Source organism: Lepisosteus oculatus, chromosome 2 (genome assembly GCF_040954835.1).
Source record: "Lepisosteus oculatus isolate fLepOcu1 chromosome 2, fLepOcu1.hap2, whole genome shotgun sequence".
Lineage (NCBI taxonomy): Eukaryota > Metazoa > Chordata > Actinopteri > Semionotiformes > Lepisosteidae > Lepisosteus > Lepisosteus oculatus.
In genome coordinates, this window is record NC_090697.1 from 77,419,233 (window position 1) to 77,435,739 (window position 16,507).

Genomic DNA, 16,507 nt, shown 5'->3' on the forward strand with positions numbered 1-16,507 from the left:
GAGGAAACTGTGGCTTGCGGTTTCTCCGGTGAGGAGAGCGCCGCCTCTTCCCCAATCAGACCGTCAGGAGGCGAGACGGGGCGACTGGCACGGGGATGTAGCTCGGCTTTTCTTTTCATCAAGCGAGGGCGAGAGACCGAGAGATGGAGGAATAAACAAGACGCATTGAATTCGTGCCAGTTTTTTTTTTGTTTTGTTTTTGTTGTTGTTGTGTTGTTGTTCCGCCCAGCTGGGAAACGCCAGCGCCTCGGGCTAAATTTAGAAGCCCCCGTTTTTATCTGCCGCTGGGGGGGTCCGCCGGCGCGAGCCGCTGCCCCCGACCTCGCTGTCCGGCTCGCTCACGAGCTGCTCGACCGGCCCGCGTGCCCATGCGGAGACCCGCGCGCCTCTGGGTCGCAGCCTGACGGGGGGCTTCGAGGAGGGAGAGCCGGGGACCTCGCCACCACCGGCATGTCCAACGGGAGGCGCTCGTCTTTCCTGACCATCCCGGAGACGGCGGCGGCGGCGGAGGAGGAGGACGAGGACGAGGAGGCGGCTCTGCGCTCCCGCCTGCTGCCCCGGTCCTCGCCGGTGCCCAGGAAGCGCGGCATGTCCGTCTTCGACGAGACGGCGGACTACCTGCGGACGCGCCAGCCCTCGCTGAGCAGACGCGTGTCCTTCGCGGACGCCGCGGGGCAGGAGCTGGTGGAGGTCCGGCGCTTCTCCCGCTTCGACTCGGACGAAGACGGCGGCTCGGGCGGCGGCGGCGGGGAGGAAGACGAGGAGGAGGAGGGCGACGGAGGCCGCCCCGCCGCCCCGAGCTGCCGGGTCTGCCCCGCCTTCAGCTGCCCCGCCGCCTCCGCGCTGCTGGAAGCCCTGCGGGCGCGCAAAGTGGAAGTGGAGAGCGTGTCCGCCGTGGAAGACGAGCCCCTCGCGCTGCGGGGGGTCGTGCGCGTCCTGAACGTGTCCTACCACAAGTCCGTGTACGTGCGCTGCACCATGGACGCCTGGAAGACCTTCTTCGACCACGTCGCCGACTACGTGCCGGGCTCCTGCGACGGGGAGACCGACCGCTTCTCCTTCCAGCTCGCCTTCGCCGCCCCCTTCCTCTTCGACGGCGCCCGCCTGGAGTTCGTGGTGCGGTACGAGACGCCGGCGGGCGTCTACTGGGCGAACAACCAGGGAGCGAACTACGCGGCCGAGCTCAGGGTCTCGGAGACGGGCGCTTCCCCGGAGCCCGGCCGGGGCGCTGGAGAGAGGCTGCCCCGGGGCATCCTGAAAGCCCCGTCTCGGAGAAGCAGGTGAGTGTCGCCCCGTGGGGTCGCCCCCTCGCCAAACAGCGGAGAGCGCGGGGCTTGAATCGAGGCGCGATGAACAGAATTGCGTTAGCGAATTTATGGGCACCTAAAGGATGTTTACAGTGGGCCCCACTGCGACTTGTAAATCAATCAACCAGTAAGGTGCATAAATATTCATTGTGCTCTTCCTAGAGTTACCAGGCTGAGCCCATCCCGGTTGTGTCTGGGCATGACCGAGGAGCAGGAGTAGATAAAGTTACTGGTGAAGTACCCTCGGCCCCGGCGAGGACTCCCCTGCCTGCACAGCCGAGCGGCGCCCGCCTGATTCTTACTCCGATAAACGCGGAGGTCGCGGAGTCGCTGTTTGGAAGCGTTTGCGCTGCGTGAGCACCTGCCCCGCCCGCAGGTGGAGAGGAAGGAGGAGAGCTCCCGGTATGAGCGGATGCGGAGACTGCAGGTGCAGGGCAGTTCGCGCACGCTGCTGTGTTTTGGACACGCGGGAGGGGGGGGTGAGGTTTATCGTCTGCTTTAGCAGCTCAGCTGTGGGGGGGTCTTGTCGGTTTGTCGGGACCGGGGGTCCCGCTGCAGCTCCTGCTGTTGCTACTGATAGTGCAGCCAGATGCGCTTCTGGCGTCAGCAGTGCGGACGGAACCCGGCTGTGTGTCTGGACGGGGGGAGTGATCTTATTGGCAGTGACGTCACGGCCGGCTCGCTGCCCTCGGTGTCCGACCCGCCCGCACCGCGCGTGACCTCGGTACCAGACCCTGCAGCCCGAGACGGAACCACAGACCCGGACAGACGCATTTCAGCCACTCCCGCCAGCACCGCTTCAGACTGAAGCTCGTTCAACACTGTTCAAAACACACCGCATATGCACAAGTAGCCACATTGTCAAGTTTGTGAATTAAAGTTTAAGGGCAGTCAGTTTATGTTTATTCTGCACCCCAATCCACCCATTCTCTCAGTGCTTCTTCCTATTCAAGGTCACAGGAGAGACAGAGCCTATCTATATATATACACTGTATAGCCCATATAGCAGGCAATGAGCACAAGGCAGGGCACACCCTGGACAGGACACCAGTCCATCACAGGACACACACACACCCACACCGGGGTCAAATTTCCCAGAAGCGAAATAACCCACCAGCCTGTCTTTGGACTGTGGGAGGAAACCTGCATTAACCCTAACCCTAACTCCACACTGACAGTGTGTCTGATTCCTGGGTCTGGAATTGAACCAGGGACCTCAGTACCATGTGCCAGCAATGCAAACTGCTGTGCCACCGTGCCACCCATCTCTGTAGTTACTGCAGCTATGTCATCTACATATATACACTATATCTGTGATTAAAAATATTACATCCATCTGTGCTCAGAAAGCAGATTATTTGAGGCAAAAGGATGTAATTTCACCTGGACTGCTGCAGGAACGCTGTGTCCATGGGCTCTCTGTCCAGCTGGGCACTGCTGCTCCGAGCTGGCTGCTTAAGGAGACTCTTACTTAATGTGTTTGTGCGTCAGCCCTCAGCGTAAGAAATGCCCGACTTCAAGGACACTGTTTCCAACGACTTCAGCACGAAGCCCAGTTTAGAGACGGCCATTATCCCTGCCAGCAGGTCTGCGGGAGATGGTAGGCGCCCACAGGAGCATGCAAGCACCATGCAGAAGGTGCCTCAGTCTGCAGCTGAACCCAGCGCCCACAAACAGGGCTGACAGTCAGCCTCACACCCAATTCATGGAGATATTTCAGGAGCCCCGGCTGAGGTCCGTAAACACAAGATGAGAGAGGAGGGGATTTGTAAGCTGTCTGCACCTTCACTCCCAAGCTGTCGAGCCTCGGTGTGACTTTGCACACTTCCCTGCTGAAGTCAAGGGCAGGCCACGTCCTGGAGCCCACAGGCAAAGGCCTTGGGCTTACAGCAGTGTTTCACAGCTCCTGTACGATTCAGTGTTTTACAGACAGGAAACTGCCAGGAGGCATGGCAGTCTGATTCAAAGAAATAAAATCCGAAAGAATGTAGAATTCCAGGATGGAAACAGCAAAATTCTTGTGTTGTAAACTGATGGGTCACATTGCACAACCTTGTGATCTTTCATAAGGAGAAAACATTTCTACATCGGTTTCTGTAAGAGGCTGAGTGTTACATCACTGGAACGGTCAGACGGACACTTGCCCAGCTTTCACAAACTCGGCTTTCCTCTGACGGACTTTGCGTTGTGTTTCTCTCGTCAACGCCCACGACTCGAATTCAGAAGTCCAGGCAAGGGGTCTACAGCGTGTAAACGACCGGAACCGTTAAACCGAACTGTTTTCGGGAAGCAGGCGTATTTCCAGTGGCCTCGCTAAGAAGTGTGCGCCCCCTGTCCTCCATTCCGGTGTTAAAATGCTGTTTCGTAGTTCTTAGCTGACCGTGTGCCCTCTCTGTCCAAGAACCCCGGAGGGCAATCCGCCCCAGATAGATTTACGTTTGCCCTTTTACACATCCGGGAGCTGACAGCGTGCCCCTCCCCGCTGCTGAAAATAGCAGCGCGGGGACGGCTACACCCCGACCTTTCGGAGGGGCGGGCGCGCTGGGGGGCACCCTGTGCCGCAGTGACCTTTCCTGCAGGGAACCTGCTGCAGGTCCTGGCCCTCCGGAGCCGAGCAGAAAGACGAGCTGTGTCCCATCGACCGCGGGAGAGCGGCCGTGAGCAGCCGGCTGCTGGCGGGCGGGGGGGTGATTGATCGGAGAAGCTCTGCTGATGAGCTCATCCGGCCACGCAGTCCCGGGTATCGGCTTCAGCCCCGTGACTGGGCGGTGTGTTCCAGACTCCCGCAGCCCCCTGCCTCCTGCTCTCAGTTTTAAACACACTTTCCCGTAGCTTCTACCTGTAGCCCCTGGTTCGTGTTACAGGTTCACTCTGGGCTGACTTTGTCAGTGTGGTTAAGGGTTTTAAATACTCGTATCGGGTCGCCTGGTAGTCGTCTCTGTTCGAGACCAAAGTGTTGCAGTTACTTTATCCGGTCGCTGTTGGGTTCTGCGGGACCCCCCAGAGCGCGGCATCTGGTTGCTCTTTTCTGATTCCAGAGATGCAATATCATTCTTATAACATGGTAACTAAAATTATTGACAATATTATAAATGAGGACATTGCGTCATTGCTTTTCCACATTGTCTAAAGATGGCAAATAATTCCAGCCTGAAACCTGAAAAAGTCCGTTGTTCTTCATAAGGAGCTCCTAAAAGGTCTTGTGTTGATGATATGTTTTTGTGACCTGCAGAGAGATGTGGTTTGCCCCCCTCAGTCCTATCCCGGAAACAGTACCCTGAAAGAGTGGGGGTGTCACATCCCAGCACACAAATAAGAAAAAAAGCTTTTCTTTCAGTTGCAGGCAAGAAACTGTTTCATGTTTCATGATTAATGCTGGTCACTAGGCACCTGTCTGTGAGGAGTCTGCATGTTGCCCCTGTGTTCACATGGGGTTTTGCCAGGTTCTCCAGCTTCCTCCCACCTCTCCAGGTCAGGCCTGACTGGTTTCTCCAAATATTTCCTCTTAGAGGAGGGGGGGAGGTTGAAAAGGATTTCGAACAGGGGCAGTACTCGGCAGGGGACAGAACCGACTGAGCACCGTGGGTCAAATAGCCTTTTTGCTGTTCCAATGTTCTGATGCTTTGGTCAAGAAAAATGTATACGAGATTTCAGATGATCTTATTAAAGAGCAGCTGATTGCAGTTTGAGAGCTCTAGTAGGTACAGTAGCGACACAACTGTGTAACTGTCGTCCTTAGACCTTTATTTCCTTACCATTTTCTCTTTGTCCGAAGATGAACTAGGTGAATTTGTTTGTGGAAACTGGGCCGTGGTGTGAGAGTCTGTCTGTGTGTGTGCCCAGCAGACCGTGCCCTGCCTGGCGCCCACTGCGTGCTGGGATAGGCTCCTGCTCCTCCGCGGTGAGCAAGGCCCGGAGCTGCGGATAGATGGTGGGCAGGTGCACGGAGGTAGTCTGCAGTCAGACCTTGCAAACGCTTTCTTGTACACTCCCCGAGACTCTTCAGTTGTGTTAGACATCCTTTTAAAGTTGGGACTCTATTAAAAGGTTTCTTGCATTTAATTCTTGATCTATAGCCTCTTAGTCTTAGGGCATGTGTGATTTGCTGTTTATTTCTGAAAGGGCAGATTGGAACATGTTCACCACAATTATATATGAAGCTATATAATCAATATGTACAAAAACAGAACTCCACATATGTATACGCATATTTAGATGGTCCAAAACAGTTGCAACAGGACAGACAACCGTAATGTAATTGTGAACATGCATTGTGCATGGCCTGTGTCACTAGCGCAGCCTGCTGGCGTACAGAGCTTTGCGCTGTGCACGGCCCGTGTCACTAGTGCAGCTTGCTGGCATAAAGAGCTCTGTGCTGTGCACGGCCCGCGTCACTAGTGTGGTCTGCTGGCGTAAAGAGCTCTGCTCTGTGCACGGCCTGTGTCACTAGTGCAGCCTGCTGGCGTAAAGAGCTCTGTGCTGTGCACTGCCTGTGTCACTAGTGCAACCTGCTGGCGTAAAGAGCTCTGCGCCGGCCCGTGTCACTAGTTGTGATTGTGATTTGCCTTTTGCCCATGGGAGGTTTTGCTTTCTTCCTGTTCTTCGGCTCGAACCCTCAGCTCTCAGCGTAGGCCTTCGCATACCGACAGCAGTATGAAAACATCAATATGAAAAGCTATTTGTCCTGGTGCGTCAGCATCAGCTTTCTGTATTTGTATAAGGCCCCTGATCAGTCTGCCAGGATGAGCCTTACTATACTGTGTTGCTGTGTCTTCTGTGTTTTTTATGGTGCTGTAGCTCAGCATTGCTGCTTTTGCCTGGAAGGCTGAGCCCCAGCAGAGTTCTCAAAAATCCCAGTCAAAAGGCAGCAGGGCTCTGGGACTAATCTAATCCTACATTCTGCATAGGCCTGGCCAGCTTTTCTAACAAATCCCAAGATAACAGCTTGGCTAAGGAGATCTACGGACTTGACAAACCCTGCTTGACCCCTGGCCTTTTCCTAGCCTGGTGGACAAGCTAGTTATTTGACAAACATGAGCTGTCCTTACCCCCCCCTCCCCCTCCAGGCGAGCTCAGCCTGCCAGAGGCTTTAGTGCTTCACCTGTTGTTAAGACTTGACTGACACTGAAGCAGCAGCCCAGTGGAAGGAAAAAGCACTTCATCACTGTGAAGCTTCATGTGACCGAAGAGCGCTATAAATCAACTGCATACACAGAAGGACGAATTAGGACAGGGAGCGGATTCCTTAGTGAAGCCGTGGAAATGTCAGGCTGAAGGGCTGAGATTTGCTCTGATAGGAAGCCCCCCCCCTCCCCTGTTCCCTGAGCACAGAGACAGGCAGTGAGACCTCAGGCCCGTGTGGGGACAGTGGGACCTCAGGCCCGTGTGGGGACAGTGAGACCTCAGGCCCGTGTGGGGACAGTGGGACCTGCAGGCCCGTGTGGGGACAGTGAGACCTGCAGGCCCGTGTGGGGACAGTGGGACCTGCAGGCCCGTGTGGGGACAGTGAGACCTGCAGGCCCGTGTGGGGACAGTGAGACCTGCAGGCCTGTGTGGGGACAGTGAGACCTGCAGGCCTGTGTGGGGACAGTGAGACCTGCAGGCCTGTGTGGGGACAGTGAGATCTGCAGGCCCGTGTGGGGACAGTGAGACCTCAGGCCCGTGTGGGGACAGTGAGACCTCAGGCCCGTGTGGGGACAGTGGGACCTGCAGGCCCGTGTGGGGACAGTGAGACCTGCAGGCCCGTGTGGGGACAGTGGGTTGGACCTGGGCCCAGTGAGCTGTGGATCTGAGGTCTCTGTGTTCCCTTTTCTTTCCAGAGCAGGAGTGGAGTGCGAAGACGATCACATGGAAGCTGTGATGAGGCGGGAGCAGGGTGAGTGGACCTTGGGGGCTGTTTCTGAATTTGATGGGAGTGTTTCTTGCTGTCCAGATTTTCCAGCAGCACGAGGAAGGATAGAAACTCGTTAGGTGGGCTGGTGTAAGGTTCTAGGACACCTTGTCCAGAGCTCTGAGAATATGGCTAGTGACATTGTTCTAACATGACTGCAAAATAACACCCAGAAACAACAGCTGGCATTCTGTACTATGGCCTCACTGTTATCTTTTATTCTGAAATACACATTTTGTAAGTACACAGCAAAAATGAAATTTCACAGGACTGTCCCACTGCTTATGCTTTTCACTGTATTTCCAAACCTGCTGGAGTCCAGGGCGTCTGGTTCAGGCAGGAGAGGCCCTGCACAGGCACAGGTACACCTGGAATTAGAATGTTTTTGCCAGGAAATATATATTTAATATTTAATTGCATGAGTATAATTCACTGTCAACATGCTCATGTGGTAAAAAAATAGTGATTAATGCAGCATATCTGTGAGGAGTTACAATATTAAAAAGATGTGCAGTTATGTGAAATTATTGTAGCTTTACTTCTGAAACACTTCTGACTGACAGAGTGAGGTTATTTCATGTCTTTCAGATGTAGAAGATACTTGAATCGGTAAAACCTGTACACTCTGAATATTGTAGGTGATGGCTGGACTTTGCTCCAGCACAAAGGAAGGGCAGTGTCCTGTATCTGTAGGAACCTCAGCTCCCTGAGACAGAGGGGGCTCCCCGTGTTCCCCGTGTTTCCCATGTCTTTCCAGACAGTTTCCAGCTCATTGTCCTCACCGCGCCTCAGCAGCTCTCGCTGTCGCGAGCTGCAGGGAGTGAGCCGAGCTGGGAACACCCCCGTCTCACTGCTGCGTGTTCTTTCCCCCAGAGAGCCCCCGGAGAGCAGTGAGCGAGGCGGACGTGCTGCGACCCGTGCCTGTTCACCCACAAATCGATATAGAGGTGAGAGTGCTGGAGGTTTGGGCGCCCACCCCCACAAAAACCCTAAGGACAGCAGCTCCTACTTTCTGCTTTTCTTTAAAGAAAATGCTCTGTGCTTTATCCCTCTTACACATCATTACCCTTCCCCTCAGACAGCTGTAGGCAACACTCATCCATGACACCTCTTCCTCATTCCTTCGGACTGCTGTCCTCGCTGTGCAGAGCAGGACTGCTGTCCTCACTGTGCTGAGAGACATGATGTCCTCACTGTGCAGAGCAGGACTGCTGTCCTCGCTGTCTCATGATGTCGGTCATTGGCCGGCTGCTGCTCTGCTTCTCCAGGACCAGGATACTTTACTGCTGTGCGTTGAAGTCTGAGTGCATGAGGTTAATTTGTAACGGGTTTAGTGATGTAGACTCTGTTTTCCCTGCGGAGGGACCATTAACATCTGGAGAATTGACAGGCCTGCCCCCTCCCTGATGTGGGCACAGCTACTGTTCTCATGAGCAAAAAACTGCTGCAGCACCAGCACTGAGGGGGGTGACCTGTGCCTCATCCACATGGGACCCCGATTCAGGTTACACCTGTGGCAGAGCTCCAGGTTGGCCCTGACTGACCCTCCGGTCTCTGGTCAAGCTCAGCTCTCTGGGGGAGTTGTCCAGTTATCTGCGGGAGTGCAGAGACAGCTAAGCAAGTTTATTAAGCTATTTCTTGAAAGTTTCAAACCCGGTACTCTGGCTTCATTCACACAAAGCCAGAGTCAGCTGCTGAATTCCCAGGGATCTAAATGGGCCAGTTGGCCTCCTCTCATCTGTAGTCATTCTAACATTCTCAATTTTTACTGGGGCAGTTCAGTAACTAGGCAAAAAACAGAAAATACTAGGTTCATAAGCACCAGGCAAGGCAAACTCTCTATTAAGAGGTTCGTTGGTGCTAATGAACTAATTAAGACTTCACGGGCAGTGAGAGCCAAGAGGGCCTTTGACCCTCATGTGTCTGATTCAAAGAACAAGGAGATGAAGTCTCAGATCTCAGCAATTCATAACTTGGGACAGTAGTCTAGGGTCTGTGTGAGGACGTACCACGCTACGTTTTAAAAAAGGAAAACACAATGTATTTCACAAGGACTGAAAACCTTCTTTCTCAAAAAGACCACATCTTTTATTAATGCCGTTTCACTGCAGTTGTGTCCCTGGCTGCTTGTCTAATGTCATGTTTTCTGTTGATCACAGCTCATTGAAGCTTCAGCAACAATTTAGGTAACGTTCGCTTGCTTTCTGCCTGCTTGCCATTTCAATAACACTCCAACTTCTTTTGTCTTTTCTTGGTGTAAAGTCATCACACGGTCTTGTCTTGTCCCATGCGAGTTTACAGTGTTTCCCCATCTTGGGTCATTCCACTCTGCTGTTCAGGGCAGATACACAACCACGTGCATTCTGCAATAAGTGCGTCAGGCACTTGAAGTGCAGGACCAGGCTTAATTAACTATTTAACTATGTAGGGCAGGAACCTGGAATGAAAGAGCCACCTTTTCACTAATTCAGGTCTTGAATGATCCCAAATAACTTGCCAAACGTAACAGATTTAATGGGAGATTTGGAAGTCTGACTAACGTACACACAAAATAACCTTGCATATGAGCTGTACCTCTTAGTTATTCGCATTGAGTGCAAATTCTGTCTGAGCAGGAAACATTAACTCTTAAAGACTGCAGACCAGTTTGTTGCGGCTTTACTAACAGCCAAGGCTGACCCTTGACCCCCTCCAGTGCAGGGAATGGGTTCTAACACGTGAATGGTAACAGGTGTGTGCCTGACAGGGGGTCAAGGGGTGTACGGGCTGCCCGGCATCGTGCAGACCTCTGTCTGTGTTTCACCTGAAACTGTGAACATGGTTGTTTCGTGAGCATGCCCAGCTTCCCAGAGAGACTTCTGCACAATGATGCCGACCTGAAAATGACAAAGACCACCCAGGGTTAATGCTGTGCCCAGGCAGAAGGTGGGCTGGAAAAGCTCAGAACATTATTCTGACGAGTCCATCCTTACACCTCTCCTGGTGTGTAGGTGCACATTTCCCTGTTTTTACTCGGAGTGTGCTGGGAGCTCAGGCACATTCATTCAGCCGCCCCTGAAGAAGCATCACCATGCAGTGGAGACATGAGGCTCTGAAGAGCAAGGGTGTGTTGATCGCTCCCAGCTGGCAGAGACAGGGCTGAGCTGGGGGTGGACGTGCCAGTCTTGGCTCTGGACAGGTCAGCTCACATTGCCGCTCCAGCCACAGGTCTCTGGGATGGTGCCCATAGGAACGAGGGCAAACCCACCAGAGCACCAAGCCTTCAGCTGTGGACTCAGTGAGCCTTTTGTGCCAGTAGCTTGGTATCTGAGGCAGAGATGAGCACGTGCCCACCTGCACCATGATGCACAGATGTGAGGTTTTAAAAAGGGGCAGCTTGGCTAACGTGCAGAAAGGAATCTGTTTTTCATGGGAATCGGGGAATTTGGTCAGGTCTGATTCATGGGTGTGGAGGAGCCAGTGTCAGGACTTCCCTGTCCTGCACTGCTCACGGTACACAGAGGTACGACCAGGGAAAGGAAACTGGCAACACTCCTGCTCCGTCTCAGAACTGCTTCTGGTTATACTGGGATTGTGCATCTGGTTTCTTTGCAAATTGCAAACACAGGCACAAACAAGGACACATGCAAACACTGCAGAAAGTGGTTGAAGCCACAGTGTGGTTCTAAATAATATCTCAAATAACCAAGCATCTGTACTAATCTACCCGGCCCCCCGTCTTCATTTCTCGCTATGGGGTTCAGAGTCTCAAAGCAGAACCTGTTTGCGTATTTAACCAGAGCAGACCTTTGATTATTATTATTTTTCATGTTTACACCCACAGGTCACAAAGTCTAAGCCCAGCCTTTCACCCGAGTTCAGCATAGACCCCCATTCAGCTTTCACAGAGGTGACTCCGTCTCTGAAGAGCCCCCAGCTCCCATCAGCACCGGCCTGCGGGGAGAACTGGGGGTCATCAGAGAGCCCCGAGATCCCCCTTTCACCCCACACAGTCACAGCTTCGCCCGTGACAGTGACCCCTACTGCACAGACACCCCGCAATCCTGAAGGGCGCCTTGAGAGGGACCCCTGGTCCCCCTGCGCAGTGAAAGAGCTCACGGCCAGTCTGGGGGTCGCCGGCCAGCCTGTGCAGGACGTCCTCTCCCAAGCCCTGGGGGAGACTGGGGTCACTCACCCCAAACCCACAGTTATGAGCCCCTATGCAGACCCAGCCAAGTCGCCTCTGCTGGCGAACCCCGAGATGACACCCCACATTCCCGTGGACCCCGAGTCAGAGGAGCTAGGTCTCGTGGCGGAAATCCTCGAGGCCTCGAGGGCAGAGAGGAGCCGCGGGAGGGCAGCACCGCCGCAGAGCGCCGGAGAGGAGGGCCAGCGGGCGCCCCGCTGCCCCCTGCTGGACGCCAGCTTCGGCGCGGCCCGGGAGGATGGCGGACGCCCAGCAGGGGAGTCTCTTCAAGCCGGAGGGGAGGAGGTGCCAGGCGTGTTGCCCTCCTGCCCCTGGCACCCACCTGGGGTCACCCGACTGGGCCCCACCGGAGAGCAGCATGTGGGCCCGGCAGAGCCCGCGACTGGGCTCCCCTCCGCGCTGACGCCCCACCGGCGGGCGGGGGCCGACACGGCACCGGTCCCAGAGGAGCACGCCGGCGCAGCAGGTCTGGGGGCCCCCACAGGGGGCTCCCCCGGTCTCGCAGCGTGCTCCCCCTCTGTGGAAAGAGCCAGGCAGCAGGTGGGTCCGCTGCCGAGGGGGCAGCAGGGGCACCGGCGCATGGCGGAGTCTGCGGACCAGGAACTCCACGGCGACGGAGGAACGGAGGAACCTGCGGCGCGCCCAAGCACAGGCCCGCTGGCCGGAGGGACAGAGCAGAGCGCCCCCCGGTGGAGACTGGTGACTCCGCACGCAGAGAGTCAGGAGCGACTGAACCAGGCCTTCATCCAGTCCTTGTCTGTCCTGGGGCTCGCCGCCTGCCTGGCAGTAGGTCTGAACAATCCCACCATCTTCCTCTTCATAGCCGTGTACCTCCTGTCCCACTGCTTCTGACCGCAGCGTCCAGCGTCCAGCGTCCAGCATCCATGCCTTTCTGTTCCAAGTACAGGCGCAGTTTAGCAAACTCCAGTTGGGTGGTGTTGTGTGCTCTCTTGACTGAACGGCGGGGTGTAGAATCATGTGGCATGTAGCCCACAGCACTGAGCTGTGCTTGTGTTCACCTCCTAAGGGGGCAGGAAGCAGAGCAGCTCTGCTGATCAGGATGTCTGGGGTGGTACTTTCCGCAGGGGGGTGCAATACTGGAGTGGCTAACAGTTACAGCTGACAGCCAGCTTCAGGAAATCAGGGTTTTCGATTCTTTTCGAGAAACGGCTAGGTTCGATTTGCCTAACGTGTGTGCGAGAGGGCTCGGACACGGACCGTGGTCTCAGGTGTTTAATTGCTATAGCAGCTTGCCCCTTATTGTCAAATGGCAGTAGCCTGACAAATGTTGCGCAGGAAGATCAAGTCTGCTCGATCAGTGTGGTAACTGCTCATAGTAGTTCAACAGAAAAATCAAGTCACAGCTCTAATCATACACAATAATACAGATCACCAGCATCCGCTCAGAGTAATCAGGGTGGGTTTCGATGCTCAGTTCTCTCATTTATTTTAGTTGATGAGGCATCTTTAAAGGCCTGTCCAGGATATACTGCATGGGCCTAGATAAGACGTCTGCTTGATACCTAGTACAGGCGCTGTCTGTGTGACCCTCTTCTTCAGCCCCTGCTCCTGCACCTTTACCTCGAGTGCAGAGCTCGACCGCAGGGCATCCCGGGCACCCCTAAACTCTACACATGGCACTTATGAGAATGATCCTAAGGTACAACAGATGTGCAGGAGCAGGTTAAATATAAGAACTCATCTATTGAAACTATGGACCTAAAGAAAATGCTGTATTTTTGGGTCTCCTGTATCTTCCACATGGCAGGCCTCAAATCTGGCTGGAGCAGGCATAAGGTTTCCGAGAGTGTCGTCAGTCACAGCCTGTTACTCCTCTGCAGTGTCTAAAGGCTACAGAGGCTCGACGGCATGTTTATCTTGCCATTAACTGGCTGTAAAGAAATTCTCCATGGGACTGTGGTCCTGGATTCGACTGTCACTTTAAGCACAGTGGTTTTCCTCCTGAAGAAGACGGAACAGACTCTTACGTGGTGTATCGCAGTGTAGCTCAGTCAGTGCTCATTATAAAGTGCAGCTTGGATGAAGTCGGAGCACATTCTCCTGTCCTTTGTAAATCCTAACAGGAAAGCCATGACAGCCCTTGCAATAGCAGGCAACAGCTCCTGAGGTGCAGGACAGAAGTGACAAACTTCCGTGTGCTCCTGGAATGTGGTACTGTCCTGTGTTACTCTAGATTATACAGTAAAGAGGTACTCTTACGCTTCTTTATTGGCAAAGTGAATGTAACTGTATAGAATCACTATGGAAAAGCACAGCCATCATGGGAAGGTATTTTGTATTGCCCGATCAGTTCACTGAATTGTTTTTTTAATCAGGAAAACAAGAGCATAACCCCGCTCTCGCCTGAAACACACACACACACCCACCCCCGTAAACTGAGGGAGGGGCTCCCTAGGGACATTCCTACATCTTTGCGTCATCTGCAGTACCATTTGCAACGATGCACCATCATTTTGCAAAGGAAGGAAGTTTTGAAGCTGCTCCAGTACTTTTGAATCCGTTTTCAAACAGACCCCACTGAAACACAGTATAGATGGCCGGTCAGTAATACTAGTGTTACTGCTCGAATACGATGGCTGTGGCCAGGAGAGAGCCAGCCTGACAAGCAAGGGTTTCGTTTAATACTTATGTGCATGTTTCAGCATGTTTCAAGCACTTCCAGCCTGGCTGTGTCTGAAACAAGGTACTGACTTAACAGCAATAAACATTAACTGTAACTGTCAGCTCTACCTCTTTTAAGATTATTAGATGTTCATTCGCCAAGTGGTAGTCAACATGTGTTAACTGTGTACTATTTTAAGATCCATCCATCTATTTTCTAACCTCTTTATCCAGTATGGCGTCGTGGGGGAGCCAGAGTCTATCTCGGCAAGCACTGGGCACCAGTCCAGCACAGGACAGACACAGACATGCACACACCAGGGCCAGTTTTCCCAGAAGCCAATTAACCTACCAGTATGTCTCTGTCCTGTGAGAGCACCTGGGGGAAACCCAATGTGAACATATGGAGAACATGCAGACTCCACACAGACAGCAGCCCAGGTCGGGAATAGAGCCCAGGGCCCCAGCGCTGAGAGGCAGTGATGCCGACCACTGAGCCTCCCTGTTGCCCCACTGTTTGACAGGGCCAATATTTGTGTCCTCAGATGTAAGCATACTGGTGATTTCCACTTTGATTCATGACTCATGACGTGATGTTTTTCCTCGGAAATTCAATGTTTGTCAGCAACAGCAGTCTCATTGCTTGCTTCGCTCAACGAAGAGCAGGCGCCACCGTGAGAAAGAGCCTTTCCAGCAGAGGACACGGCCCGTTCAAGAGAATGAGCTGGATCGCTTAACCGTTTCCTTTCCCAGGGCTCGTGTGCAGACCAGCCCCCTCGTCTTAAAACTCTTCTCCAGCCCTGACTTCACACCACTTCCTGTTCCCACTCATGCTGCGCATCCGAGCTATTTATCGTTTTTTATTTCTGGGATTTTCAAAACGTTGATGCAAGATGGTGCTTAAGACTCGCTCGTGATAGTCAAACCAGCAGAGCATTTTTTTTTTCAGAGCAGCCTTCCTGCTGCTTTCACCAGGCCTCAGCATGCTGGGATATGCTTGTCCTAAGAGCTGTGTGTTAAAAAGACTCTGCAGTGCCAGAGCCAGGGGTGTCTTCCTTAGCCGTGCAGCTGAAGTGAAGACTGCACTCCGTGCATGAGCCATAAATCGGAGAAGCAGAGTGCCTTCCTAGATAGAAACAGAGGGATGAAGAGACAGTAGCTTTACGCGTAAAGTTAGCAAGTGTCAGTGTCAATGTCATCTAGTGATCAGAGCTGAGGGGATGAGAGACAGTACACCTGCATCAGCCTTAGTCTAGTGTGTGGGCAGCATGACAGTCCCGTGTGTATCGAGCTCAGCAACAGAGAAGGGACACAGATTCTCCTTGTAGTTAATTGTGGAGGTTAGAGCCGAGGCACTGGGAGAGAGAGAGGGAGGCAGTGTGGGTTAGGCATTAGAGTTTGGCCAAGAAGCTGGTGTCTAAGATAGAAACTGGATTTTTTTAGGTGAATGGTCTACGTTCAGGCCGTCACCATGAAAAACACTTCTCTCAGCCTTCGGAAAGTTTGTTTTATTTCCTGATCAAAGCTACATGTGGGCTGACGTGGTTCTCATGAAACTGACATATTCTTGCTGATGCTGTAATGATTGTGCTATAAGGTAAACATGTAAAAGCTACACTTTTTATCACTTCTACTATCTATAGTCTCCTTACTTTATATATACAAGTATTTTAATAAACAAAGGAATATATACTGGTGTGAAATGTCTTTGAAATTTAATGTGGAAGATTCTGTTTCTGGTTTGTTAAAATAGATACAATACAGAGGATAGTTCCAGTCTCTGTTGTGTTTGCTTGGACACAGTGAATTTGAGAATTCCTCTCTGTGTTGTCCACTCTTGCTGTGAATTTGAGTTATTTGTTGTTTTTATTTCTGGATTTTCAAAATGTCGATGCAAGACGGTGCTTAAGACTCGCTCGTGATAGTCAAACCAGCAGAGCGTTTTTTTTTTCAGAGCAGCCTTCCTGCTGCTTTCACCAGGCCTCAGCATGCTGGGATATGCTTGTCCTAAGACCTGTGTGTTAAAAAGACTCTGCAGTGCCAGAGCCCATTTCATGACTGTGTGTTTGTGTGAAGACAATAAACCCACCACAATTTTGTCTGGAAGCTAATTTCTGAGCACACGTGTTGTTTCTTTCTTTGAGTTTCATAATACTACTATAAAGGTATTCAGGTATACTGTAGCACTATTTTAAGTGCTATCTATATCCACCTGTCATCTATCTATCTTCTTATGCTGCTATTTGTAATCTGACATCTGTAATTTGTTGGGTTTTTTTTTCATCTATACAGTATATAGAGTGTAAGAACTGTTAAAAACAAAAGGACGCCATTCAGCCCATAAAGCCCATTTGGTAATAAGTAGCTAATTGATCCAGCCATTTCTAGAAGGAAGACAGGATCTCAGGTTCACCACCGACATGCCTGGGTAGCTTGTTTCATTCTCCTACAACCCTTTGTGTAAAGAAGCGCCTCCTGTTCTCGGTTAGACATGCACTGCCA

General features: G+C 52.6%; 1 protein-coding gene across 1 annotated transcript; it reads left to right on the forward strand.

Moving 5' to 3' along the window:
• The first annotated feature begins 450 nt into the window (after positions 1-450).
• Positions 451-16,116, forward strand: si:ch211-167b20.8 (uncharacterized). Its single transcript, XM_015363781.2, has 4 exons — positions 451-1,280; positions 7,127-7,182; positions 8,071-8,144; positions 11,021-16,116. The coding sequence occupies exons 1-4, from the start codon at positions 451-453 to the stop codon at positions 12,233-12,235; spliced, it is 2,175 nt and encodes a 724-aa protein (XP_015219267.2). The 3' UTR covers positions 12,236-16,116.
• The last annotated feature ends 391 nt before the right edge of the window (positions 16,117-16,507 follow it).